Here is a 26,376-nt window from a genome sequence, read left to right as displayed (position 1 = left end):
TGGGGTAGTAAAATACTGCAGGGACAATAGAATAACCTTTTAAGATTACGATTAACACAAGTAACTGACAGGTAAGATTAACAGTGTTTAATAAAAGTAATCCAATAGTTAGAATTTCCATTTTTACGAATGTAAGAACATTTTTTAATTTTTCAAAACGTTAGATTTGAAAAGAATGCGTTGAAGAGCTCATGAGTGCAGCATAAATTAGAAATGTAACAGTCCACAGTTCAAGATATGGTACCAATGCATACAGACATAGTAACTCCCCCATCAGTGTTTACTTGACATAAAATAAAGAGATTATTGTACACTGTTTTGCAGGTATTTTTTTGAAGCCAAACAAAATGATCAAAGGAATCTCAAGATGTCAGGTGTAAGTGTGGTCCTGCATTGGTGATGTAACACACATAACCTCCCATATTTCATAAACTGGAGCCAGTGATTTACAGTGACGTAGGCAGAAGTATGTCTTCCAGTCATTTCTGTAAACTGCCAAGCAGTTATTATCCGCTTCAACAAGGACATTGGACATAGCTTTATATGCTGGGATATGGATAGATCTCATAAAAAGGTCACCACGCAAATACCCAGGACATTTGTCTTCTGCGTGTACTTAATTAGAATTGTGCCATCTTTAAGCTACTAGGGGAACACAATAAAAACAGCATACAGGCAAATGGCTCTGCATACATGCCAATGCTACCAAGAAGCTTTATAAAAGTTAAAAAAAAAAAATTAAAAAAACACTTGGAGTGCAGAACAATTCAGAAGTGATATTTGAATCACATGCTGGGAAAGGCACAGGCTGGTGCGGATACTTTTGCAAAAACATATTCAAATACTGAAGGTATAGCATCTAATTATTTAAAGAAAAAAAAGATTATCTTTTATATCCCTAAATATGAAACAGGATCTAAATATTGGCTCAGAAGTAAGAAAATATCTTTAATACTGAAAACCTAGAAGGGGAGGGCAAATAAAAGCCATGTATAAACAGTGACTTCAACTGCCTGGATATTCTCATTTATTTCATACTGTTAAACATGTCCTGCTTTGTAAGACATTTGGATTGTAAGCAGCATCACAGTCTAAGTAGCAAAGAATCAAACTAAACATAAAAAATGTATATTGCTTAGAGCAGGTAAATGCATAGTAGCAGCATTCAAATTCTTATGGCTACCTGCAGTACAAGCAAAGGAAGCCATGTGGAGTATCAAATAAGATAACAATAAGGGTTTGAAAGCTTGTTGGATCTATAACCTGCTTTCAAAACTAGGAAAGGCCAATTTAATAGAAAAGAGCATTTTTAAGATCCAGGCATCAATTTAAGGTTTTGGAAACTGTGTAAGCTCTTTAAGTCAGGGTTTCTTGGGACATCAGGGCAGCTCAAGAAATCTGTTTATCCAGTGAGCCCATGTTATCAAAGTTGGCACTATGGAGAGGACTTTTAACAGCGTAAGATTTAACTCTTATTAATCTTCATTTCTAGACCCATCTGTAATAAACCTTCTAGAGTCAAAATCACCCAGAAGAGATACAGGTCTTCAGCTGTATCAATCCAATATTAATTTTGAATTCTTCACTTAACATACCTTTCACATTGCTTCTTCAAATAGTCCTGTTTTCTTTATTTATAAAGCTGTGCTATAGGAATATACACACGTATAAATTTATTTTAAATTCACCCCACTATAACAGTTCTTTCAGGGAGATGTTTAATATTGAAAAAGTGGAACAAAGCTGTGTGTGTGTTGCTTCACTCGTTCCTCCTTTTAGATGGCGGTACAAGATGAGGGGGGAGGTCAGTTGGTAGCTCATGACCTTCTAATTTTACTTTAATTAGGTGATTAGCCAGTGCAAACTCCTCATCATCCAGGAGCCCATCTCGATCAACATCTGCCAGCTTCCAGATCTTGCCCAACACAGTGTTGGGTAGTTTAGACTTTACCATTTCCTTCTTGGCACTGGCACCTGTAATCTTCCCATTGACTGGTGACAGCGTGTAGAATATCTCATCATATGTGGGCTTGTCCTTAGCCACTACCCATTCAACATCATCGATGCCTTCTCCTGCTCCCTCACCATAACCATGCCCAAAAGGCCCATTCATTGTACCCTCAAATGCACCACCCTTCACCACCTGGTTGGTCATCTGAGACTCTTCCTGCCTCACCATAACCATTAGTCGGGCAATGTCATTAGCCAACATGTCATCTACTGTGTCCAGCAACTTTGGTTTCAGGGACTGGAACTTTGCAAAGTCCTGCGTAATCAGGAGCTCCTGCAAATACAAATGTATTCATTAATGTAGTTCATTAGGGTAAGCAATACTGTAAGTTGTGGCTAGCACACAAGTTGCTACATGAAATAAACACTAACCCATGGATTTGACAACATGACCGGAATACCAATATCTAATCTGTGCTTAATGTGTTATATTGAACCTGGATACATTTGTTTAATTACTTTGGTAATGTAACCTATAGTTAGTAATGTAGAGCAATCTGACTGACTTAGTACATCTGTGTATCCTTACCCATCGGTGGCATTATGGACCAGCCACAGGCCAACCCAAAAATCTCCTGGCTGAGTATATCATGTGCAATACCAGCATTGACAAATATGTAAGCAATATTTTAAATAATAATTAAAACTGGTCTTCTTACCTGCATCTTCTTCAGGTTAGGGAAGTCTCCAGGGGAGATTTGATGCTCTTTTTCTATCTTTATGTAAATCTCAGCCAAATTGTGTATCAGCTCCTTCTTCTTATTCTCCTTTCCAAAGACATTTGGCATTTCTTTTTTTAAAGCACTTATAATGTAGGCATGGACCTTAAGGAGTAAACAGAGATACAGAAAATCCAAAATGTGAGCTTCTGCTTTATAAGTAACAGATTTAATTACAAAACGTAATCCACACAAAGTGTGGTACAGTTTATATCTGTTATTGACCTTATAGGGAAATATTAGAGTATTGTTTCACTCATCAGCTGCCAATACTAGATTTTAGATTACTCTTTAAATGTATGTATTGTAAGAAGTGCTGTGTAAGTTGTTAGCGCAATATAAATACAAGTAAACAAAATAGCATCATATTAGTTACAAAAATTACAGTTTACAGATTAGTTGCTCTTAGATATTGCTTTTTTATATATACATAAAACAGAACTGGAAAGCAGGGAAAACTATTTAGCCCATCTTGCGCGTTATTTTTTCCTGCATTAAACCCACACACCAATATCAAATATTCATTGGTTTCGTTTTAGATTCAGGATAGTCATACTCATGTTTAAATTCACTTATTGTGTTCCTTCTCCTGGAAGACTAATCCACTTATCTAACACTCTTTTCAAACAAAAACATTTTTATATAATATGTTTTTAGGCACCTGCATCTCTGTTATTTTGGCATAGCCTAGACACATGCCCTGATTCCTTATCATACTGCCTGTGGTAAATACACTAAAGTCTAAAGAGGAACAGGATAATAAACGTTTATGGAGAAACTGTCTGCATTATTGTTGCCATAAAGAATCAGGTTAGTGTGTTGTCTGAGCAAGGAAAGTCACGTGATGGTAAGCAATGGCTGCCTCCAAGTATGCAGATAAAGGAGGTTTGGACAAATTTGTTTCCCTTAATGCTAAATGCCATTACTGTATACAGAACTATAATCTATACTCAAGACAAGTTACAGAGGGGAAAAAAAGCATGTGCACATATTTTGCAATACAGGAACATCCAGATACTTTACCTTAGCTAGTCTTGCTCGCTTAATTAGGTCATTCAGCTTGCGTAGAGCTGCGTTTCTAGGTAGAGACTGGATATCCTTGAATAAGTCCTGTTCTTCTGCTTCAAATAGTTTGCGATTGTCAGGAATTAGTAAAGGATGTGACCAGAACGAACCAATATAAACCCGCACCACCTCAGGAGTGTTTATGATCTTTCCAAGAGACCACATTAGGGCCCCATACACCCTCATTAATTGTTGGGTCTCGATCTGGTCAGCCTTATTCAGCACAACACGGATTTTGTCCTCATGGTTTTTAAGGGCTTTGATGACTTCTGAAAATTCATCAGAAATGTCCAGCTTGTGAGCATCGAAGAGCAGAATGATGCGATCCACCCTCTCGGCAAACCACTCCAGCACTGCTGCAAAGTCATAACCTGAGGAAGCAGAAGACCATTACACACTATAGTCCAAATACACATTGCAGCATCTAAAAGAGAAGAGCTTACCACTTTAAAAAGTGAAGGTGTTAAGACATAGAACTCCCTGTCGCAACATTTTTAAGGATACCTTTAAATAAAAACTATACAATTTAAATAAAGGAATAAAAAGTTCCAATCCAGAAATACAAAATGTAGTAGTGCCAAAATGGCTTAGTCTGAGAAATGAAGCATTGCTAAAAACAGGAAAGAGGCCAAGGAGACAAGTTAATGTAAATATTCAACCAAGTTTACCTTTAGTACAGCCTGTTGAGCAAAAGGTACTGTAGGTCTTGCTATTTGTAATTACTTTTTGATAAGGTGTATTAAACATTCTTGATAAATTCTATGTTTGTGCATTGTACGTCAACTTCAAATCAAATATTACATGAAAAGCAAATTTAAAAAGCATGCTAAAACTCATGTTGGAGAGGACTGTAAAGTAAAAAATGCAGCACGTCTCTCTTCCTGTTTACAGAAATCTCCGTTGTAAAAAGTTGTATATATAGTAATTTTATAATGTACTTAAAGGTTCCTCACATGCCCTTAAACATATTTAAAAAGCTAGTTCTCGTGACATGGAAAATTCTTGGAAATCGGAGCAGGGTACCAACTGCACAAAGCAAAGTAATCACATGGCATCAAATATCCTTAGGTAAAGCTTTACATAAAGTGCTTCTTTAAGGTCAAGCTGGTACTCTACTCAGTGTCTAAAGTCCAGCTCGTAAAAAGGGGATAATTCTAGCGAACACTGGATGTTCTGCATGTAAATCACACTGGGAAAAACAGGACCTAAGAAACACCCGTGTTTAACTTAAAGTCGCCTGGCTTGTCTGTTTAAAGTAACAAAAACCTATTTGGCATACATTGCTAGATACCCTTTTGACAATATAAGTATGCCTTGTACAGGAAAATATCATGGGAGTCACCTTTAAAGGCAAACACAAGGCTCTAAAATGAAAAACATTAAGGTCCAATGAAAAAGGGGGAAAAGTTTGAGGGGGAAAAAAAAAAATCTACTGCATAAATGGGGCAGGAGGTTAACACCTTTTCTTAATGTTGGACAAGTGTCAGCACACCAATAGAGCAAGTCACCTTCCGTATCTCACTTCATAGAGATAGCTTCAAATACATTCCGCACCAACAATGAGTCACATACATAATGTAACGATAGCCCAAATGAAAGCTCTTAGACAAATTACCTATCAAAGAAGGTTAGCTTCAGTCTTCTACTGCCTCGCACGATAAATCAACAGTGGATTTAGAATTCCATCATAATTATTAAACACCAACAGCGACAGTATCTCAGCACACTGAGAATACATGTTCCCCATATTTAGGGAGTGGAGGGCTTTTCACAGGGCACAATTATTGATGACCACTTTTCCAGATCACATCATGGAAAAGGGTGTGTTCTGATTAACTTCATGAGATCAATAATAACTCATTTGCCATCATAACTTCAGTTGTAACATAATCCAACCTATAAAGTACTGCAGTAATGACCCTTTAATGCATTAAATCAATTCAATGTTTGCGCCATTAAGTAGGTACTATTTTAGACACACGCTTATGGGAAAAACAGCCTGGACTATTCACACATACCAAAAATCCCATCTCTATTCCAAGGAAGCCAATCATTTTGTATTAACCTTCAGATAAGGCCAGCACTGTACACAGGAATGCAATACTGAATCTAAGGAAGCTGCCTTAATAGTTAAAGGGAAACTACCCCATTACCTTGGGGACTTGTCCCATCCCCTAGATCGCTCAAACTCTAGCTGTTGTCACAACCACCAGAATTGTTGGAAAAAAGTAGTTAAAAAGTTCAGGAGTCAAATTCAACGGGCCATATTAGGCAATAACCATTACAGTTTCTATTTGGGAAGAAATCTAGTTAAAGGGGTAAATGTACATTTGCTTAACACATAATAAAACAACCCCTCCAAAACACTCCTGTAGTTAATGGTAAGTGGTGTTCTTTGAGTTTGGTGTATTAGACTGGGCCGGTCTTTCATTGCAGGCATGTAAAACAGTGTGTGTGTGTGTGTGTGTTTGAGGGCCATCAATGTCACAGTAAGGGGTCTTAAGAACAGTCCTCTAGGAATAGCAATAAGGCTCAGGAACACAGACTTGTAGAAAACAGTGATTTATCGGCAACTGCTCAAATAAAACACTAAAACAAACAAAAAAAAAAAACAACCAACCTAGCTCCCAACTGGAGCCCTCTCTAACTATACTATGCTAGCCCAGACTAAACACCCACTAACTAGACCTCCCAACCAGACTTAGCTACCCCAGGCATCACACAAAACGGTCCAGGCAGGTTTTGCCACACTTGGCTCAGGGACAGTCTTCAGGGCCTCTCCTTGCCCTGGGAGCACAGGGGAACTCCCTCTTCCCACAACAGTCTCCCTGATCATCAGGCTCCAGGGGTTTTTAATGCCCAGCAACTGTGCCTTGTGCAAGCCCCATAGGAATCCTGGTCCGTACCCTGCAGACTTCTAGTCTCTTGGAAAAGCTGGCATGGGGGAATGGAGCATTGGCCCTCCCTGGTCTCCAATTGCTCCACCCCAGGGACCCATATGTAAGACACGCATGTGCTAGTAAAATGCCTTGCTAATGTATATAAGTTATACTGACCTGGAATGGTGCTATTTATCTCAATGCCAGCTCATATAATAGGATACAAATTTAAGTTAAAACATAAGCTTCAACTATACAACCGGCTAGCACAATGTTTATATAAAAAGTCACCAACCTACAAATTGATAATGCCATTTTACAATGACAGGTGTGCTTTAATTCTAAAGACTTTGACAAACTTTTTATTGTGCTTTTGTGTACTTAATCTAAGAGAGGAGTTGTCTGTTATTTCCCCCCAGTTATTGTTCATTTGCTAAAACATTAAAGCCCCCTAACTTTCCCTATACCAGATTACACTGGTTGGTTCCTTATCCAACGTGGGCTAGATGACAGTTTATAGAGTCAACACAGAGGGACACCAACATCTACATTTCAGGTGTGTGTGTGTATTTGGGTGTGGTGTGGCAGAGCCTGTCCTGGTGTGTGTGTGTGTGTTTGGGTGTCAGTGTGGCAGAGCCTGTCCTGGTGTGTGTGTGTTTGGGTGTCAGTGTGGCAGAGCCTGTCCTGGTGTGTGTGTGTTTGGGTGTCAGTGTGGCAGAGCCTGTCCTGGTGTGTGTGTTTGGGTGTCAGTGTGGCAGAGCCTGTCCTGGTGTGTGTGTGTTTGGGTGTCAGTGTGGCAGAGCCTGTCCTGGTGTGTGTGTGTTTGGGTATCAGTGTGGCAGAGCCTGTCCTGGTGTGTGTGTGTTTGGGTGTCAGTGTGGCAGAGCCTGTCCTGACGTGTGTGTGTTTGGGTATCAGTGTGGCAGAGCCTGTCCTGACGTGTGTGTGTTTGGGTATCAGTGTGGCAGAGCCTGTCCTGAGGTGTGTGTGTTTGGGTGTCAGTGTGGCAGAGCCTGTCCTGGTGTGTGTGTGTTTGGGTATCAGTGTGGCAGAGCCTGTCCTGGTGTGTGTGTGTTTGGGTGTCAGTGTGGCAGAGCCTGTCCTGACGTGTGTGTGTTTGGGTATCAGTGTGGCAGAGCCTGTCCTGACGTGTGTGTGTTTGGGTATCAGTGTGGCAGAGCCTGTCCTGAGGTGTGTGTGTTTGCGTGTCAGAGCCTGTCCTGGCGTGTGTGTTTTTGGGTGTCAGTGCCTGTCCTGGCGTGTGGTATGGACGTGGCAGAGTCTGTCCAGGTGTGTATTTGGTCATCTGTTTCCTGGCACTATCCTTACTGTAAGAATAAATAGAACTATTTAATTGTACTTATCAAGAGATAAAACACCCTCCTGAATTTGTAGTAACTTCAGAGGACAAAACTTTCTAGGGCCAAAAATCAGTGACAGAAAAAGTAAAGGTTTTGTGTTATTTACTCTATTTCATTCTGCATATCTTATTAAAAACGGATTAGTGGCACTAAATTGAGGTTTCAGGCGTCCCGTATATGATGACTTTTTTTAGCGTATTGATGCACTCCCAATCCCATCACATATGATTCTATTTTCTACTATCTGCCGAGCACTGATGTTCTCTTTATCCAGTACACATGGATGCAGAGGAGTTAAGATTCTGTTTATTTTGTCTATTTCCATAAAAAGGCCCACCAAAATCCTCAGCACCAGGCCAATGATGCTCTTAATCCGGCCCTGGCACCCTTGCCTTGCTCCTTAATTTAATCTTCATGCAAAACATTAGCCAAACACAGCCCATTCTAATTCTTACTGCTGGTAACAGCATGAGGAAAGCACAAATCAGATCAAAAACTGACTGACCATAAATCAACAGTACACTACTTTAGGGTGAGTGTTCCAGGAACAGAGGTTATCAGGGGGAACACTCCATGCCTTTAATAAGCAGGCTGATCCTCTTCCCCTCATAACTCTGGCATTACATAAACCTCCTCCCTGCCATGCATTCAATTTCGTTTAGTTAAGAGGAACAAAGCACAATTTTCATAACAGGGGTGTCCCAGCGTTCACATAACACAATAGCTGACCTGCTCCACGTCGACTCCCGTTTCCTGCTCAATCACAATGCTGTGGAGCACAGTAATAAAACTGCTATCACTAATGCTTGTTACCTAGCGAACTATGCAAACAAAATCCCAATTTACAAAAAACTATATGTATATTTATACCATGGCAGTGCAATAACACAATAGACCTAACCACCTAACCAGACACAAGTTAAAGACTTCGCTAAAGACACAGAAGCCTGGATAGTACAACTTAGTTTTCATGTGGAAAAACCTCAGATGAATCTACTTGGTCCTCCTTTTCCCAAGTCAGACATATGGGCTTTGTCGCCATATACCATAGACAAACTCTTAGAAATCTAGGAAAACGTCAATTTTACAATCAAATCCTCGAGCGATTACAGCTTTGTTCAAAGACACTTCCTGCCTATTGGACAAAGGTTACTAGGGCTTTATCTTCCCCGGTACACTCCTTCCGGCATAAAGGAATTGCTGAGTACACATGTAATGGGAACAAATACAGGAACAAGTGATCAAGTACTAGTTGGTCACTGGAAATTCTAGGGTTATAAAGTTATTGTGCTTGCACATGTATTCAAAACACCTGCTTCTTTAGTGAATAAAAAGCTGTGCCATTAGTTTGATGTTTTATACACCCTGTCCAGAAAACCTGTACCACCTGAACACCATAAGTGTGACCTAACATCTGGAGATATTGATGTGAACATAAGCTGCGGGGTATTGCCATACTCAGCGGTGTTGCTGGACAAAAATGTTAGCAGTTGACATTTTGTGAAAGATATACTAAATTTAAAAGCTTTTAAAGAGTTTTGCTTTCAACATTAACTCACTTTTTGAACACACACACACACCACTGTACAAAAGTTTTAGGCAAATACGATCATTTAACATGCAAAGTGAGTAAACAGAAAAAGAATACAATCAACATTTGATGTGAAGACCCTTGGTTAGCTGAGCATCACAGGAGCCAGTACAGGACTAGTGATGACGAGGCGGCCCTGGCAATTTAAGGCCAGCGGCCGTCTGATGATGCAAGTGCGGCCTACGGCCGGATACGCACGGCTGCCTGCTACAGCACCCAGTTTCCCTAGTGTGTCAGATGGCCAGTCTAGGTTTGATGGGAGCCGTTCTAGAACATGGAAGGGGTAGCACGGCTTTTGCATGCTCAACCTAATATTTAATAGGTTCATTAAATATACAGAAGATTCCTATGAAAGCAATCACAAGAGGCTTGTCTAAAATATTACTCTAATATACACTGTGTATACAAAGCAAGCCATATTTCTAAATAACTTATACAAAGATCTTCAACTGGGCAGCGCCTGGTACGGCAGTTATCTTAGGCATGCTGGGGAGGAGTGAAAGATTCCTTTTTTGGGATGAAATCCATTGAGATTAGTTATTTTAGCATTTTTAGTTCACTACCAACTTTCCCACAAAAAAAAAAAAAAAGCTGAAAGAATATGCATACACTGTAGCTTTTACCTGTATTTGACGATCCCTAGGATTGTAATGAAATTACTGGATACAGTTACCTCATTTTGAGAGGGGTTTTCACATGTTTAGAAACATGTCTGCCACTTTAGCTGATACTGCTCATCAAGAGAGCAGCGCGAAAGCCTACTATCTTGAAAATTACATATACTTTGATCCAAGTGTCCGGTTAGTGGAGGAGAGCATTTTCCCCATATGCCCCCCCCCCCCATCATGCCATATCACTCAACTCTCAAATCCAGATGAGGGGACTTTGACACTTAAAATATCAAATGTGTACCTTTACCATTTGATGATACAGTAAAAACTAACAACTGTCTATGATACCAGCGACTTGCTGACTGCTCTGACACTTATACCACATTCAACTTGGGGAGCCATATCATCATCCGGTGTACTGCTGAATAAGTTACTAGAACATCATAAGTAACTAGTTACTATAGAACTCAACGTTATTTGTACAACTTCTTTTATGCCTTTACATTATATGTTTAACTAAGCCCTCTTTGTGCCCTTGGTGGGTTCACATTGCCAAATCACAATGTGTAGATGTATGGGGAGGAATATTTTCTCACTGTGTTTTAAAAACAGTAATTGAGGTTGGACTTCCTATAAGCCTTTAATATAGAGTTTAGAAGCTTGGGGGCCATCAGACACAAGGAACCCAGCCAATCTCTCTGAAAATACAAACTTTCAGATGCTGTGAATAGCAATCATTTGGTGTGGTGGAGAGAAAAACAAACAAAAAAAGGCTTCTTACCTCTACTGATTCGTTGCTTCTCCCCGGACAGGATACCTGGAGTGTCTATAATGCTAATACTCTCTAACACAGGGTTAGGCATCTGCGCACACATAAACCTGACAATGAAAAATAAAATTTGTTACAATCGTAAAAATAAAGTATATTAAAGGGTATGTCACATAAAAACATTCTTCTTTGAGCATTAAACACAGTGGAATATGTGAACTAGACCTGAAACAACGAATCGATAAAATCGATAACGGGAATCGTTGTCGACGATTTCCGTTATCGATTAGTCGTTGGAGAGAGAGAGAGAGAGAGAGAGAGAGAGAGAGAGAGAGAGAGAGAGAGAGAGAGAGAGAGAGAGAGAGAGAGAGAGAGAGAGAGAGAGAGAGAGAGAGAGAGAGAGAGAGAGAGAGAGAGAGAGAGAGAGAGAGAGAGAGAGAGAGAGAGAGAGAGAGAGAGAGAATAAATATGATTGCCGGGTGGGAAACTGATGGGGCAGAGTGTGGGTGGGTGCAGGGCATTTCATTAAATTATTAAATATTGTTTTTTTTTTTATCCGATTAATCGAAAAAATAATCGGCCAACTAATCGATTATTAAAATAATCGTTAGTTGCAGCCCTAATGTGAACATTAAATAAAAGCAAGTTAATTCTCTGTATGTCCCCACTAAAGGCAGTCGTGATATTTTGGGTCATACCAAGGTGATTTTTTTTTTGAACCAGTCGTTCATTAATAAGAGGGTATCACTGTTATTAAGACATTGTATATTTGCCTATGTAAAAATGTACAGTGAAACAGGAGACGCCACCCTTGCATCTTAGAGGTTATGATAAATAACTAGTAAATGGTATCTATAGAAACATGTTTTAGCTATGCCCAGTTACTTAGGTCGCAACTGAAGGGGCATGGGCTCTGTATGCCAAAAGGGGACAGTCTACCAACCATAAATGCATATGAAGTATGTATTACAATTGTTTTCCTGCACAAAACAAGTACCTACTAAAGCAGGGCTCGACAAATCCCAGGCGCCAGGTCGCCATGGCGACAGAGAATTTTGTCCTGGCGCCTAGGTTTTGTCAGCCTCTTACATCCAGTAAAAATTGTGGATGTAAGAGGCTGAGTCACCACACGGGGGCGCTGCTTCTACTGTCTGCCCAGAAGTCTGGGCAGACAGCACAGCCACTCAGAGCCCGCCCCCGAGCCTGAGATCCCTCCCACGGAGTGATCCTGTAGGCTGAAAACGCGGTTGCTGGAAAAGCAGCAATCGTGTTTTCAGCTGCCACAGGCAGCCTCAGGGAAGGGGTTTGTGTGTTGATTGGGTCCCCACACAAGTCTGGGGACCTCACCCAACACCCCCCAGCTGCCTGATCGCTCCATGGGAGCGACAGCGCAGCGTTAACCCCTTCAATGCCGCGATCGCGGCATTTAGGGGTTAATTCCCGTTTTGGGGGCTTTGCTGCTGGTGGTCTGCCTGGAAGCTCAGACAGACCAGCAACAGCAAAAACGAGCCCCCACAAGCCCTTTGATGACTCCTGTAGGTATGGAAGCCTACAGCAGTCATCAAAGAGACTCCCTCTGCAATGGCTGGTCCATAGACCAGCAATTGAGTCCCAGCTGCCAGAGGCAGCTTCAGGGACAGGGGAGAGGGTTCTTCGGTCTCCACATGAGTGTGGAGACCAGCCCCAACACCCCCTGCTGCCTGATCGCTCCCTGAGAGCGACAGTGCAGCGTTAACCCCTTCAATGCCACAATTGTGTTAACTCCCATTTTGTAAGGGGCTCTGCTGCCGGTGGTCTGCCTGGAAGCCCAGGCAGACCAGCAACAGCAAAAAAACGAGCCCCCACAAGCCCTTTGATGATTCCTGTAGGCATAGAAGCCTACAGCAGTCATCATAGACTCCCCTCCCTGCAGTGGCTGGTCTATAGACCAGCAATTGCTTCCCAGCTGCCAGAGGCAGCTTCAGGGCCAGGGTGAGAGGGTTCTTTGGTCTGCCATGAGTGTGGAGACCAGCCCCAACACCCCCCTGCTGCCTGATCACTCCATGAGAGCGACAGTGCAGCGTTAACCCCTTCAATGCCACAATTGTGTATGACACATTTGTGGCATTGCAGGGGTTAACATTTGTCCCCACAAGCTTTTGGGGACTAAATATCTGTCAATGCTGTGCTCCAATGGAACATCAGCATCGAAAGAGTTAAAAAAATGAAAAAAATGTATTTAAAAAAAACAAACAAACAGCACTGACCTGAAAGTCCAGGGTGCTTCCAGGTCAAACGCTGTGAGTTTAGTAAGTGGGCTGATGATGATCGGATCCCTCCTGACCAACTGTTAGTTTAAAAAAAATCCTGGCTCCTAACTTTTTTACCTGGCGCCGAGATTCGCAACAAATTTGTCAAGCCCTGTACTAAAGATAGTGCAGCTTAGTATCCTCACTGTTTCTCAGTTTGAGCACTAGATGAAGCACCCATGTAAGTTAATACAAGCCTTTCCTGAGTATGAGCAGAAGGAGGCTCACTGGATCCCCCAGAAAGCTTAAGTGAACCAGCACTGGAACTGGCTGGTACAGAGTAGCCACACATGCGAATTGCTAAGCAGGAGGTTTATTTCATGGAACACATCTCCTGCAGGGCAGATAGAGGGTGGGGAAAACAGAGCCAACATATCTGATGGATCCCGCTATGCATTTGTACATAAAAAAAAATAAGGTGACAAAATCATAATATCCATACGATGGATGAAGTGTACCTTTACATCATACTACAAAAAGGCACGTAGAGTATCATGCAAGAAAAAAAACTTGAAGAGGACATCATTTATATGGACATCATCAAGGCTTCTGCTCTCTTTATTTGCATACCACAAATTCTCTGCTGAAACAACAGCTGATTCCTGTAATAACAAGACTGATCTAGCCATACATGCCCCTTTTGCATCTGTCTTTTGGGGCAGCTGAACAATCACTTGCTAACATTTCCACCTGTTTATTTTTTTATATATAGATCACAAATGGATCCATTATATGTGTTAACCCTTAGGGTGCAAATTATACAAGACCTGTGGTCTTAACGTGTAAGAATAATTATCTAGACATTTTTCGAAATTTTGAATCTACAGGAAAAAAAGTTAAGAGTGGAGTAGTTTTACAAGTTTAAAATTATTTTGTTATACTGGGAACATGAAATGCAGCGTACACAAGAGTATCATGCTCTGAACAAAAAACGTACAGCTTATTCAGCAAATAAACCAAATTTGCTTTTCAAAACTTTCAAAAAAAATTTGTTGCAACTGGAACAAGGTCTGTATATGTTAAGAATATTTCAACTATACATGAAAACAGGTAACCCCCTCTTTCCCTCAAACACAACAAAAAAGAAAAAAAATACTAACACAAAAAAACAAAAGATGTCCTCTAATCCTCCTACATGAATGGGACTGAATTGAATTTGCACCTTAGCACACACTCCATTTTGTTTCAATTGTTCCGAAAAAAAGGGCCCTATCTTTCTGTTTTTTTCCATCTCTATCTATTAGACCATCATATAAACACATATTAAGAGTTTGGTTTCTAACTCTAAGTGGTTTATTGAACCTAAATAAAATTATAGTACAAGGATGAAATCTGTCCAAGCCCTGAAAGGTGTACAATCTCTTCACGCAGCGAGTGGTCAGTGGCCTGTAAAGTAAGGAGGTACAGAACCATACCTGCAGCATCTACAATATTACCAGATCATACAAAAATGCTGATAATTAACTGTATTTATGCATCTGCTTTAAGCACTTAAAAAAGGCTGTGCTGCAAATAAGCTGTGTTGGCTCTGATCCTCACCAATGATTCACGCATACCTCTTAAGGGTGGGATAGCTCGATGGAAAAAAAAATACATTTAAAGGATGAAGGAAAGTTCATATCATAACATGCTTCTCTACACTGTTTGCCTGACCCTAAAAAAGGCCCAAAAAAGCAGGGTTTGTCAATCAACTATACAATGATCAGCTTACAGACAATGATCTCCAGCCTGTCTCACAATTACATGAGTCCAAGAGCCGAGTGTCCAAGGAATTCCCAATCTTACCATAAAAATATGTGCCACTCAATGGGACTAGACATTTATAATACTTCTCCAATTCAATAAATACAGCACACCAGAACAATGAAGGAGATGGAACAGTATTTTCTAGGCTGAGTACTAGATGTATACTGTGATACACGGAGGCAAGGGCAATAGTAACTCAACATTAGGTTTACTTTTAACCAAAAGTATTCTCTATGCCAGGGTTTTACATAAAAAAAACCCCCACTGTCTCGCACATTTCATAGAGCTACAGAACTTGCATGGCTATGAAGATATTTAGGCAGAATAGTAGGTACCCTGTGTGCTACACTATATGGCTAGAAACTGATATTTTGTACCAAGAATGGATATATTTCTAAGAGAAAGGAAGAAAATTCAAATTTTGTACTCCACTTATGATCGGTGGAAGGACTTGTTGCAGTCAACTATTTTTTTGTTTTAACTGGTTTATATTTAACACATAACAAAATGTAACAAAAAAATTCCATGCCTCCTTGGTTTTCTGCAGGTCTGCCTTCAGGTGTGTTACTTATTTACACACCAAACCCAGTTTGAGACTGTTTGTTTAGTATACACTGAAATAGATGACTGCGCATTCCTATACATGCAGGAAAGATGTAACCTTCACCTGGCTGCACACAGGTATGCTAACGGACACTCAAGCCGTTAATGCATCTGACGGAGTGGTCCCTATAATGTTTTGTGGCATCCCCCTTGATAATGCAGAGGGAATCTGCAGACTCCCCCCTGTGCATTTGCCCCTTACTGTACCTCCCCATTTGCCATGCTGGAGATGTTTGGCTGAACATATCTCCTGCCAGTAAGTAGTAGTGTAGGCTTGACACAGGTTGAGAGTGGTGGGGGGGGTCTAATGAGAGCAATCCCATAGCCAATCAGTAATTTAAAAAGTTGGCCCATAGAGGAGCTGGTTTGCTGCAGCTCCCCCAAATAGTAAGTATGTTTTCTGGTTTAACAAATCCATATTAAAAGTACTTTTATTTACTGTTCAGCAGCCTGCATAGGACACCGGACTGCCCAAAACACAGCCCTCATCAGTCAAGCTTCTTCAGTAACGCTTCATACCTATTTGAAGAGCCACAGAATTCTTATATATATTTGATCAACTCCAGAAAGGTGATGTCTTTCTTTTGCTTTCAGTTAACCAGTATTGACCAGATAACTAAAAGTCAGAAAATGTACTAATAAACTGCACTTACCAACATTTGAAACCCTTTTTAAAAAAGGCATAATTCCATGCACACAGCCCATGCAGATACTGGCATGAGAAAGGGGACCATCTAATCAGCATACCTGGGAACTCTCCGGACCTGATCCGGAGATTGCCAGGTGAAGCACCGCTTCTCCGGTTCAAGAGCCGAATCCTCTGGGTTGCGGGAGCAGGGTCTTGACACGCCCCACTCCCCACCTATTTTCCCTTTAAAATGGGGGTGTTTCCCACCAACGTCAGCAGGACCTCCACTAAGTTCCCAGGTATGCTAATGAGCAAATTCATGATCTATAGGACACATTTAAAAATGCAAGTGAAAGCATCTGGACTGATGACTGCAAAATAATCTGTAGGGATTCCAGGAACTCTAAAGTGAAACTCCCAAGCATAAGACATTTTGGAGATCCCCCTCATTTACAAAATTTTTACACAATGAAATGTGCCAGTACATTGCCCTACAAAAACAAAGTTCCTTTACTTCAAGGTTAGGGAACAAGAGAGAACATTCGATTTGCGTTTTAAAATCAGATAAACTGGCCTGAGCCTGTAACCTGATTAAGGCTCACAGATTTCAAAACTACCCCACAAAAATTATACATACATATATTTATAACGGATCATTCTACAATTTTCCCATCAGCCAGAAGCAAAGTTATGCATATCTTCCACAACCTTTGCCAGTTTTGCTTAGGCATTCTTCTACAGAATACCCATTCCTGGAAATTCTCTGGATCTCGCCCAGACACTCCCCTTTTTCGGGTCACTACAGGGTGCAGCACATCCCACGCCCTGCCCTCCAACAATCAGGTGTGTCAGGACGTTACCGGGACCTCTTACCCGGATCCGGAAAGGGTGGCCTCCGGGTAGCCGGAGCCAGAATGTTCCCAGGTATGTAGATACCACCAATGAGAAAAATATACAAATTTACATTCAGCATCATGCAGAGTACAGTAAACACCAATACATATAGGTAAAGAATCACTTCCTACATTAAATTTTGTCGCCGTCCTTTACACCTTTTCTAGTTCCATAATGTCCTTGCACCGCATATTCCAGGTAGGGTTTTACTAATCACTTAGAGAGGCAAGATGATATGCCCCTCCCATGACTTCATTTCCCGTTTTATACATGCCAATGTGCTTTGCAACTGCTGACTGGCATTGTGCACTGTTACTAAGTCTGTTGTCTACAATTATTCCTAAAACCTTAGTAGTTTTCCCAAGTACATCCACAGATCACCACAGCCAACTTCAGACACTAAGGGCCAAAACAGACATCAGAATCATGAAACTAGAACTGACACAAATGCAGCCACGTTTTTCTACTTTGTGACTTGCGCGGTGTCAATATTGACGCCGTAAGAAGGGAATGTCTAACCTTTCCAGCTGCTCAAATCATGAAGACCAGACTGACATTAGACAGCTCATTCAACATGCTGACTCTCTCGCCTAGTAATGACTATTTACGATAATGCCTAATACATTGTGAATTCCTTATCATTAAACACGCCTGAAATGGACAGGTACTGCTTATAAAGTGTGACTTTGTAACAGCTCCAAGTATTAGGTTGCAATAAACCCCTATTTCATTAAGTCGCAAGCACAATTTTACACTTGCGACACCTTAACACATAAGCTGCAGCGCTAGTGCTCATCGTTAACTCCCCACAGAAGATGAATTAAGTATTTTAAATATGTAGAGAAGCCTCATCGAGGGGAGATGGCACTGGGGAAAGGACTCTTCTTCTCCTGTCCCTAGATGGTAAAGCATGCAAAAGGTTTATAACTCCAAAAGGTTCGTGAGATAATCACACAGAAGGTGTATTGGATGCTCACAGGGCTTTAAAGTCTCTTTTTAATCTCCAACACCAGCTCTGCAGCAATATAACCACACGGACTTTGGCTCCTATGCTATTCATTAAGGGGATGTGGGATAGATATTAACAGGGACACTAACATATAAACAACCATCTAAGGAGAATAACAAAAGTGTGGACCATGATGACATCATTTTGCAACCTAAATGACTACATCTCTATGGTAAAATTGCGGTTTAAAGGTAGTGGGATAGTGGGGCATTTTACTGGGGTTGGAATAAAACGTAAAACAAGGACTGGTAGTGACTCTGATAAACACTGTCACGCCTTGTGTGTATTACCGGCTCACAGTGGGGTGCATAAATGTTAATAGTGGAATGACACCCGCGAGTGGGAGACTTCGGGGTACCGGTTTAGACAAAAACACTGTTATACCTATTAAGGAAGGCATTTCCGAACGCGCTCAGCTTCCTGAAGGGTTTTTTGGGATCCACCACGAGTGCGTTACCGGGCACTACCCCCTCCACCGGGCCGTGCATTACTGCGATGAAGGAGTCCGTGGTGGGCTCAGGCCCGATCCTCATGCCGGGGAAGTCCTGTTCCATGAGGTGGCGAATGAAGGTGGTCTTCCCCGTGCTGTACTGGCCCACCAGCAGTACCATGGGCTTGTTACTGAAATCTGCATCTTCCAAAGCCGGTGAGTGGAATTCGTGGAAGCGGTAAGTTTCTTCCAGGGGCAACAACTTTTGTGTGTACAGCTTACGGAGCCCATCGGACACGGTCTGGAACAGCTCCGGGTCCTTCTTTCTCCGGGCATCGCTACTCACCCAGCTGAACATGATGTAGAGCCCACTGACGTCACTGATTCAAACCAACTACACCGACTGAAGCAGAAAACCGGTGTAACGGATCCGGCTCAAGCTGACGAGCTACCGCTAGCTGGGCGTGGCGCACTTGTGGCAGCCGAGCACGCGCTGTGGAAGTGGTGGGCGTGCACCAACGCGCGCTCCCGGGGTGCAGGGTGAACTGTGTGTCTGTACAGCGCAGTGTAGGCAGGTCAGGGGCAATAGTTCAGGCCTTCCCTCGGAGTATGTTCAGTTATTGCTGTGACTGTACCTCGTTTTATTAACTGCCTACTCCCGAGCTGTGACGGGTGATCTGGGTTCCCTCTTTTTAAATGTCGTAATAGGGCTTGTAAAGCAGGGAGTTACACGCCTATACCATACAGGTTAAGGGGAGGATTGTGGAGATACAAGGGGAAAGGGATTTCCTCACACATGAATCATTCACATAGCTGAGGGCGATATGACTGAGATTGCAGTAACTAATGATTAGTAATCCCCAAAGAATCCACCGGCAAATAGTTTTGCTTATGAGTGTGAGTGAACACCATGTTGCGGATACATCTGTGTGTCACTGGATTGCTTCACAGCCATTTGGCTAACCTGTGAGCAGGGCTCTCTCCACGTAATCTATCGGTTTGTCTTTGTCAGTTCTAGTCTTGTCATACCCCTTGTATATATGTATCGGAAGAGGCGCTGCATAAATTAAAGATAATAAGTGTGTACCTGTGAGAGAGGGAAAGCTGGGTCCTCTGGCCTTGAAAGTGGTTGGACGAAGAGCTAAGGCACGGCCATTAGGCCGCGAGGTGCATGCACGCCGGCCTCTATAATTTTATTAGGTGTCGCCGGCCACTTTGAATGTTGGTCTGTGTGTGAAAGGTGGCACCTCTATAAATTATAACAACATGCGTACCCGCAGCTTCTCCTTGGTACTCCTCACAGTACTATTGAAACAAGAGTAATGGATATAGGTAGGGAAGTGCAGGGTAAAACGATGTGAAAATATCGTATTCAGGACAATCAAAAATGCAGTCCTTTCCAATGATAAGAAGTGATGGCTCACAAAGTGAGCTACAGCAGCATAAAAGCAAAGGCAATCCACAAGGAATCCACTGGTAAGTGACGATGTGAATGGATGAAGATAAAATCAGCCTCTCTACTCATTTTAACAGGTGCTCTCCTGGCTTCCTCAGCTGGAGGTGGGACCCATATAGAATAATGAGGATAGAGGATTGCTTGCATGAGGGAGCATAAACAGCCAGCAAGCATAGTGATTTCATCGTGTCTATCATCTGTCTGTTCCCGTTCTTATTTGTCTACTTCTTCCTTGTAGGATACAGGGGAACCTGGGTTTTCCCCAGAGGCTCTGGTTCACTAAGGGGAAATTTTGGGTTACGGGAACAGCATTGGACCACACTCCCACTCCCTGCCCACTTCCCCATTAAAAAGAGTGTTCTCCCATGACATTGGTGGGTTTACTGATGTAGGTGGGCCCTCCTAACGACCGGTTGACAAATACTATAGGTACGCCCATGTCTACACAACCCGGCTTTTTGAAGAGATTCCACGCTATTTATCTAGATAAACTTGGAAACTTTTGGCCTTTTGCCAGGCCTCGCAGTGGGGCCAGGACCCTGCAACCGGCAAGCTGCCCGCTCACGCAGAGGTCCCAGGCAATGAGTACTCGCCAGGAGGATGGTGGATCTCTGCCAGTGCATCAGGAGGCAGGGCATACAATATGCAGCTTTAAAAATCCATAAATGCAGTTCCTAGTCATCCTGTTGTGGTCCTGTCATGCTTCGTTTGCCGTTAGACTTCTGTTAATTTGAGATTCATCCCTTGGCTCTCCTTTGTAGTGATTCTGCTTTAGTTTGATCTACCTGGCTTGTATGACTACCCAGCTTTGTCTGACCGTCCATTCTGTTAACCCCTGACATCCTGTGTCATCTGTCTGAGACTCTGCACTGTTGGGAAGTCCTTGTCCCCTTATCTTGGGGCTCAACCCCTTGTTAGACATTTCAGGGCTGAAGAACCTCTGCAGTAAGTGCTCAACGGTGACATCGGTTGTGACGTTACCACTTGCATATTTTTTATTTTAACCCCCCCCATAAATGATGATTTTGTGTTACTACCAATTTTCAGTCTATGTTTACAAAAATACACTTTAATCTACTCATATTTAAACAAATATATCCATGCAAACCACTCTCGCACATTTTGGTAGTTTTATAAGATAAAATAATATGAGAGTATATATATATATATATATTAGTTTTTCTCGTATTGTTTATCCACTTAACCTATGTACCTTAACCTCCTTTCCTATAAATATGTATTCTCACCTAGGGTAACTGATTAAAATATCTGTAGACTACTGTACATATTATACAACTGCACTTATTGTAACCTCCTTTTCTTCTACTGTATGCTTTAAAGATCTAGTTACACCTATAAGGACTTAATAAATAAAAATATACATACATATATAAATACATTACAGTGTAGGCAACTGACTAGTGTGTCTTATGGGAAGTTCTCACCCTGGAATGGTGTTAGAGAAGGCACACAAAGGCACGGCTTTTATGACAAAAGGGTGTTTCCATGTATGTGTAGCAGAGAAGAGTAATTAACATAAAATATTTAACATTGTATCATTTTTTTTCTAAGGAAGAAACTCTAGTATATGCAATAATTCTAAGATTTTACTAGTTACATGACGTAAGGTCATGATTTATAAAGACACGGAGGCGAGTATTATGCATAACTCTTTTCTTTAATCCCTCAGCAGCAAAGAGAGAAAATAAAACAAATACAAATAGTAAACTCCTCCCTTTCTCCATATCACAGTGTACATCCCAAAACTCCTCCTCTTTTCTTTGACATGGCTCAGATAACATATCCAACAGTCATAAACATAGATCCAGCAGCAGAATCTTCGTTCAAGGAACTCCAACGGAACACGGAGTACCGCCACGTGATCATCCACGAACAAAAAAGCCCAATGAGACTTTATTCAAACATTCTCTTAGCAGACGTATACTTGTCAAGCTAAAAAGGGAAAAACAATATGGTAAAATCACGCCATCAGAATTGTATTACCACAGGATATTAAACGACCCCTGTCTTTTAAAACATAAGAAATTATTAGTCATAAACATTCATTTAACCAATGGGAGGGCAAATAAAATAATAAATCATAATCAAGCCCTAAGGCATCGGGTGGGAATAATACTCGCCTCCGTGTCTTTATAAATCATGACCTTACGTCATGTAACTAGTAAAATCTTAGAATTTATAAAGACACGGAGGCTCATATTATGCATCTTCAAAGCTGAGCAATAACATTAGAGGTAAAATGAATAGTAGGTCTAAAATAAAATTCCTTAAAGGTAGAATCCCTAGACCAGTCGGCCGCTTTAAGTAAATCTTCAAGTCTGCAACCAGAGGTAAATGCCTTAGAGGCCATAGCACTCCTGATAGAGTGGGGCCCAAATATAGAAGTATCAACCCCTGCCTCAGTTAAAACCCACTTAACCCATCTAGCTAGTGAAGGTGTTCGAACAGGTAAATGCGGTCTGCGTAATGCCAAAAATAGATCAGGACGAGAGATGTCTCTAAAATCTTTAGTCCTAGATTCATATTCCTTTAGACAGGAGACGGGGCACAGGCGTGAATTATGTGGGAAAGAAGGATAAGAAACTGAGGTAATAGATGTTTTAGTTCTCCTTGAGATATCAAATGTGACTCCGTCGGGGGTAAAAGATCTACCGGAGATATCCAAAGCCCTGACATCTGACACCCTCTTGCATGAGATGAGGCAACAGAGGGCTACCAGCTTAGCCGATAATTGGCGTAAGGACAGTTCGTCATTGGGTGGCCACCGGGTAAACAGACGTAACAACAAGGTAACATCCCAGACCGCATTATATCTAGGACGAGGAGGCCGAGAAAGTCTAATGCCTTTTAACAAACGACAAATGACTGAGTGTTTACCAACCGGTGTACCCTCGACTCCCACGTGTCCCGCCGAGATTGCGGACCGATATGTATTGATTGTACGGTAGGCTCTACCATCCTCAAACATTTGAGTAAGAAAAAGCAATACCATACTTAAAGGGGCAGATACGGGATCCACGTGTCGTCCCATGCACCAATTAACCCAGTATTTCCAGGCACCTCTATAGACCTGTCTGGTACCAGGTGCCCATGCTCCTTCCAGGAGATCGAGAGTTGCCTGCGGAACGTCCGCGACAACCCAAGGTCCCCGGAGAGTAGCCAGGCTATTAGGGGAAGGTGCTTCTGAACTAACAACGGATGAGGTTGACCGTCTATGTTCGTTAGAAGGTCCGGGTAGTGGGGAAGTAACCGTGGGGAATCTATGGCCATTTCCAACAGAGTCGGGAACCAAGGCTGCGAATCCCACCAAGGGGTGATCAAGACTAGTTCCGATCTGTGTCTGCAGAGGTGCAGCAGTGTGCGGGGAATGAGGCAGAATGGTGGGAACGCGTAGTGTCTGCCCATCGGCCAAGATTGCAGGAAGGCATCCGTGCCTATCGCGTCTGGGTCCGGCTTCCAACTGAAGAAACGCGGACGCTGTGTGTTCAGACGGGACGCAAAGAGGTCCAGGTCTAGTGGGCCCCAGAGAGTGAAGAGACATTGAAAAATGTCTTGACGTAAGCGCCAATCGCTCGGGTCCCGCAGAAAACGAGAGTTCCAATCCGCCTCTGCATTGGAGATGCCCGGTATGTGGGTCGCTTGTACCGAGATATTGGAGGCCAGGCAGAAATGCCAGAACTCCGACGCGAGGTGGGTCAGGTCTTGAGACTTCGTGCCGCCCAGGTGATTGATGTACCTGACTGCGGACACGTTGTCCATACGTAGCAATACGGAACATTTTGAGGAATGTTGTGCGAAACTGCGAATGGCGAATGCGCCCGCTAGCAGTTCCAAGCAGTTTATGTGGAGGTTCTGTTCCTGTCTGGACCATTTCCCTCCCGTGGAGCGGTCTCCGCATCGAGCCCCCCAACCCCGGAGGCTGGCATCCGAGTCTATCACTAAATCCGGGGCCGTCCCGAAAATTGCCCTGCCATTCCAGCCATCTATGTGTTGAAGCCACCACGAAAGCTCCTCGGCAGCCTCGCAATCCACTGGAATGGCGTGATCGTATGACATGCCCTGTCGGAGAGACCGAATCTTCAAACGCTGAAGAGCACGGTAATGAAGTGGGCCGGGAAAGATCGCCTGAATGGAGGCGGATAAAAGGCCAATGACCCTTGCAAGATGACGAACCGTAATCAGTGGTCGATGGAGGACCTTTCCGATCTCTTTTTTGATCGATCTGACCTTGGCTACCGGGAGGTGAAGGGATGTTTGCACCGAGTCTACCATGAAGCCCAGGAATTCCATCTTTTGAGACGGGATCAGGATAGACTTGTCCCAGTTGATAAGGAAACCCAGATCCCGAAGGAGACTCGTGGTCCAATGTAAGTGGCGTTCTAGGGAGTGTTTGTCCTGCGACATAATTAATAAGTCGTCTAAATATATAATTAGACGCACTCCTTTCCGGCGCAGATGGCCGATACGGGTTTTAACAGTTTGGTGAAACACCAAGGGGCGGAAGATAGGCCGAATGGCAGGCACGTGAAGTGCCATTTCTGATTGTCCCATACAAATTGAAGGTATTCTCGGTGGTAGTGATCCACTGGGACGGTGAGGTACGCGTCCTGTAAATCTAACTTCGCCATCCAATCCCCTGTGCGTAGTAGATCCCTCAGGGAATGAATACCTTCCATTTTGAAGTGTTGGTAAGAGATGAAGGCATTCAGGGGTCGGAGGTTTATGACAGGCCTGATGCCTCCACCCTTCTTGGGAACCATGAAAAGGTTGCTTACGAAACCGGGGGAGTTCATGGGAATGGGAGCGATCGCCCCTTTGTTGAAGAGGGATTGAACCTCTTGAGTGACTAACAGTCTGTCTGACGGGGAAAAATGAATCGCGTGAGGAAATACGGACTGAACAGGGGAAGTAAGGAAGTCTATCTGGTATCCCCTTACAGTCTGCAGAACCCAAGGGTCTGTAGTCAATCTGTGCCAATTGTGAGTAAAGTGACGCAGTCTGCCCCCGACCCTGGGAGGGTAGAGGGGTGCATGGGTACTCACCATAAGGGCGTCTGGATTGGTATGATCCTCTTGCGCCGCGATTTTGCCAAGGGCGGCTCCTCTGCGGGAAGAATGGGGCAGCTGCGGGCCTGTATTCCTGGTGGGTTTGCCTGGATGTATTGGGACCTCGGGAGCCGTGGTTTGGACCCCTGTGATAACGGCCGGCCAGACGGCCCCGACCTCTGCCGGCCCCTCCAAAAACCTTTGGGCTAAACACTCTCTTCATGTTAGCCTGGGCCTTATCCAGTGCAGTGAATGTCTGGACGAAAGAGCCTAAGTCCTTTACGAACTTGTCCCCAAATAGCATGCCTTTAGCTGAGGTACCAGGGTCAGAAGTGGCCATGTTAACAAGCTTAGGCTCGATCTTAATTAAGATTGCCCTGCGCCTTTCACTGGCTAGGGCCGTATTGGCATTGCCTATTAAGCATATGGCCCGCTGTATCCACCCTCTTATGGACATAAGGTCCAGGGGGGTCACTCCAGAAATTGCCTCCTCCACCATCTCAAAGATACGGGCACAAGGGCCCAGTACATCTAGAACTTTATCCTGGCAATTCCGTAGGGAAAAGTCCAGGCCCTTCTTTGGCCTCCAGCCGGTCTTTCCCAGGAATTGGGCGATTTTAGGATCCACGTCAGGTGTATTGCATGCCAGGTCAGGGACCGTGGGTCTGGGGCATTCGGCTTTTAACTTATTGCGGGTTGCTTTATCTAGGGGATGGCGAACCCTGGCAGCTATATATTTTGCCACGTGTTCCGTTGGGAACCAGTCGGCTGACCTGGGGTGGATTAGATTATCAGGGTCGAACAGGGGTTCGCCCTGGGGGTCAAGCAGCGCATTAGCGTCTGCATCAAGGTCAGGTCTTTCACCGATAGGTGGGACTTCAAATATAGGTTCATCGTCAGAGGTGGACTGATCGATGCCCACTTCCCCTTCAGAAGCCTCCTCTATGTCGGAATCAGAATCCGAATTCAAAGCCTCGGCTCTTGCCTTTTTCCAGGTGCGTACCATTTTTGCCCGGTACTGGGCTCTTTTGCGCGGTGCGACCGTGCCATCCTGTGCATGACGTACCATGCCCGTGTCAGGGATTAATGAGGCCGGGGTAATCGTGTGTCTGGATTTAACACTAGCCTTTTTAGGGGGTCCAGACTTCGGGGCCAGAGGGCCACCGGTCAGTGTAGTGTCCCGGGTTTGGGGGCCCTGGGTAGCTCTAATGGCAGAAGTTATAGAATCTGCTAGGGTAGTGGACATGTGGC

General features: G+C 43.1%; 1 protein-coding gene and 1 long non-coding RNA gene across 2 annotated transcripts; both read right to left on the bottom strand.

Annotated features, from left to right (window-relative positions):
• Positions 1-1,701: 1,701 nt before the first annotated feature.
• EHD1 (EH domain containing 1) lies at positions 1,702-19,076 on the bottom strand. The gene is made up of 5 exons (XM_053449425.1): positions 18,558-19,076; positions 11,018-11,115; positions 3,753-4,165; positions 2,670-2,834; positions 1,702-2,284 (listed from the first exon to the last, which is right to left on the bottom strand). The coding sequence occupies exons 1-5, from the start codon at positions 18,959-18,961 to the stop codon at positions 1,760-1,762; spliced, it is 1,605 nt and encodes a 534-aa protein (XP_053305400.1). The 5' UTR covers positions 18,962-19,076; the 3' UTR covers positions 1,702-1,759.
• Positions 19,077-21,718: 2,642 nt separating this feature from the next.
• Positions 21,719-25,454, bottom strand: LOC128467751 (uncharacterized). The gene is made up of 2 exons (XR_008345752.1): positions 25,123-25,454; positions 21,719-22,012 (listed from the first exon to the last, which is right to left on the bottom strand). It is a non-coding gene; the product is annotated as an uncharacterized LOC128467751 (long non-coding RNA).
• Positions 25,455-26,376: the final 922 nt, after the last annotated feature.

The sequence above is a fragment of the Spea bombifrons genome, chromosome 10 (genome assembly GCF_027358695.1).
Source record: "Spea bombifrons isolate aSpeBom1 chromosome 10, aSpeBom1.2.pri, whole genome shotgun sequence".
Taxonomy (NCBI): domain Eukaryota; kingdom Metazoa; phylum Chordata; class Amphibia; order Anura; family Pelobatidae; genus Spea; species Spea bombifrons.
This window is presented reverse-complemented; position numbering and strand designations above follow the sequence as displayed.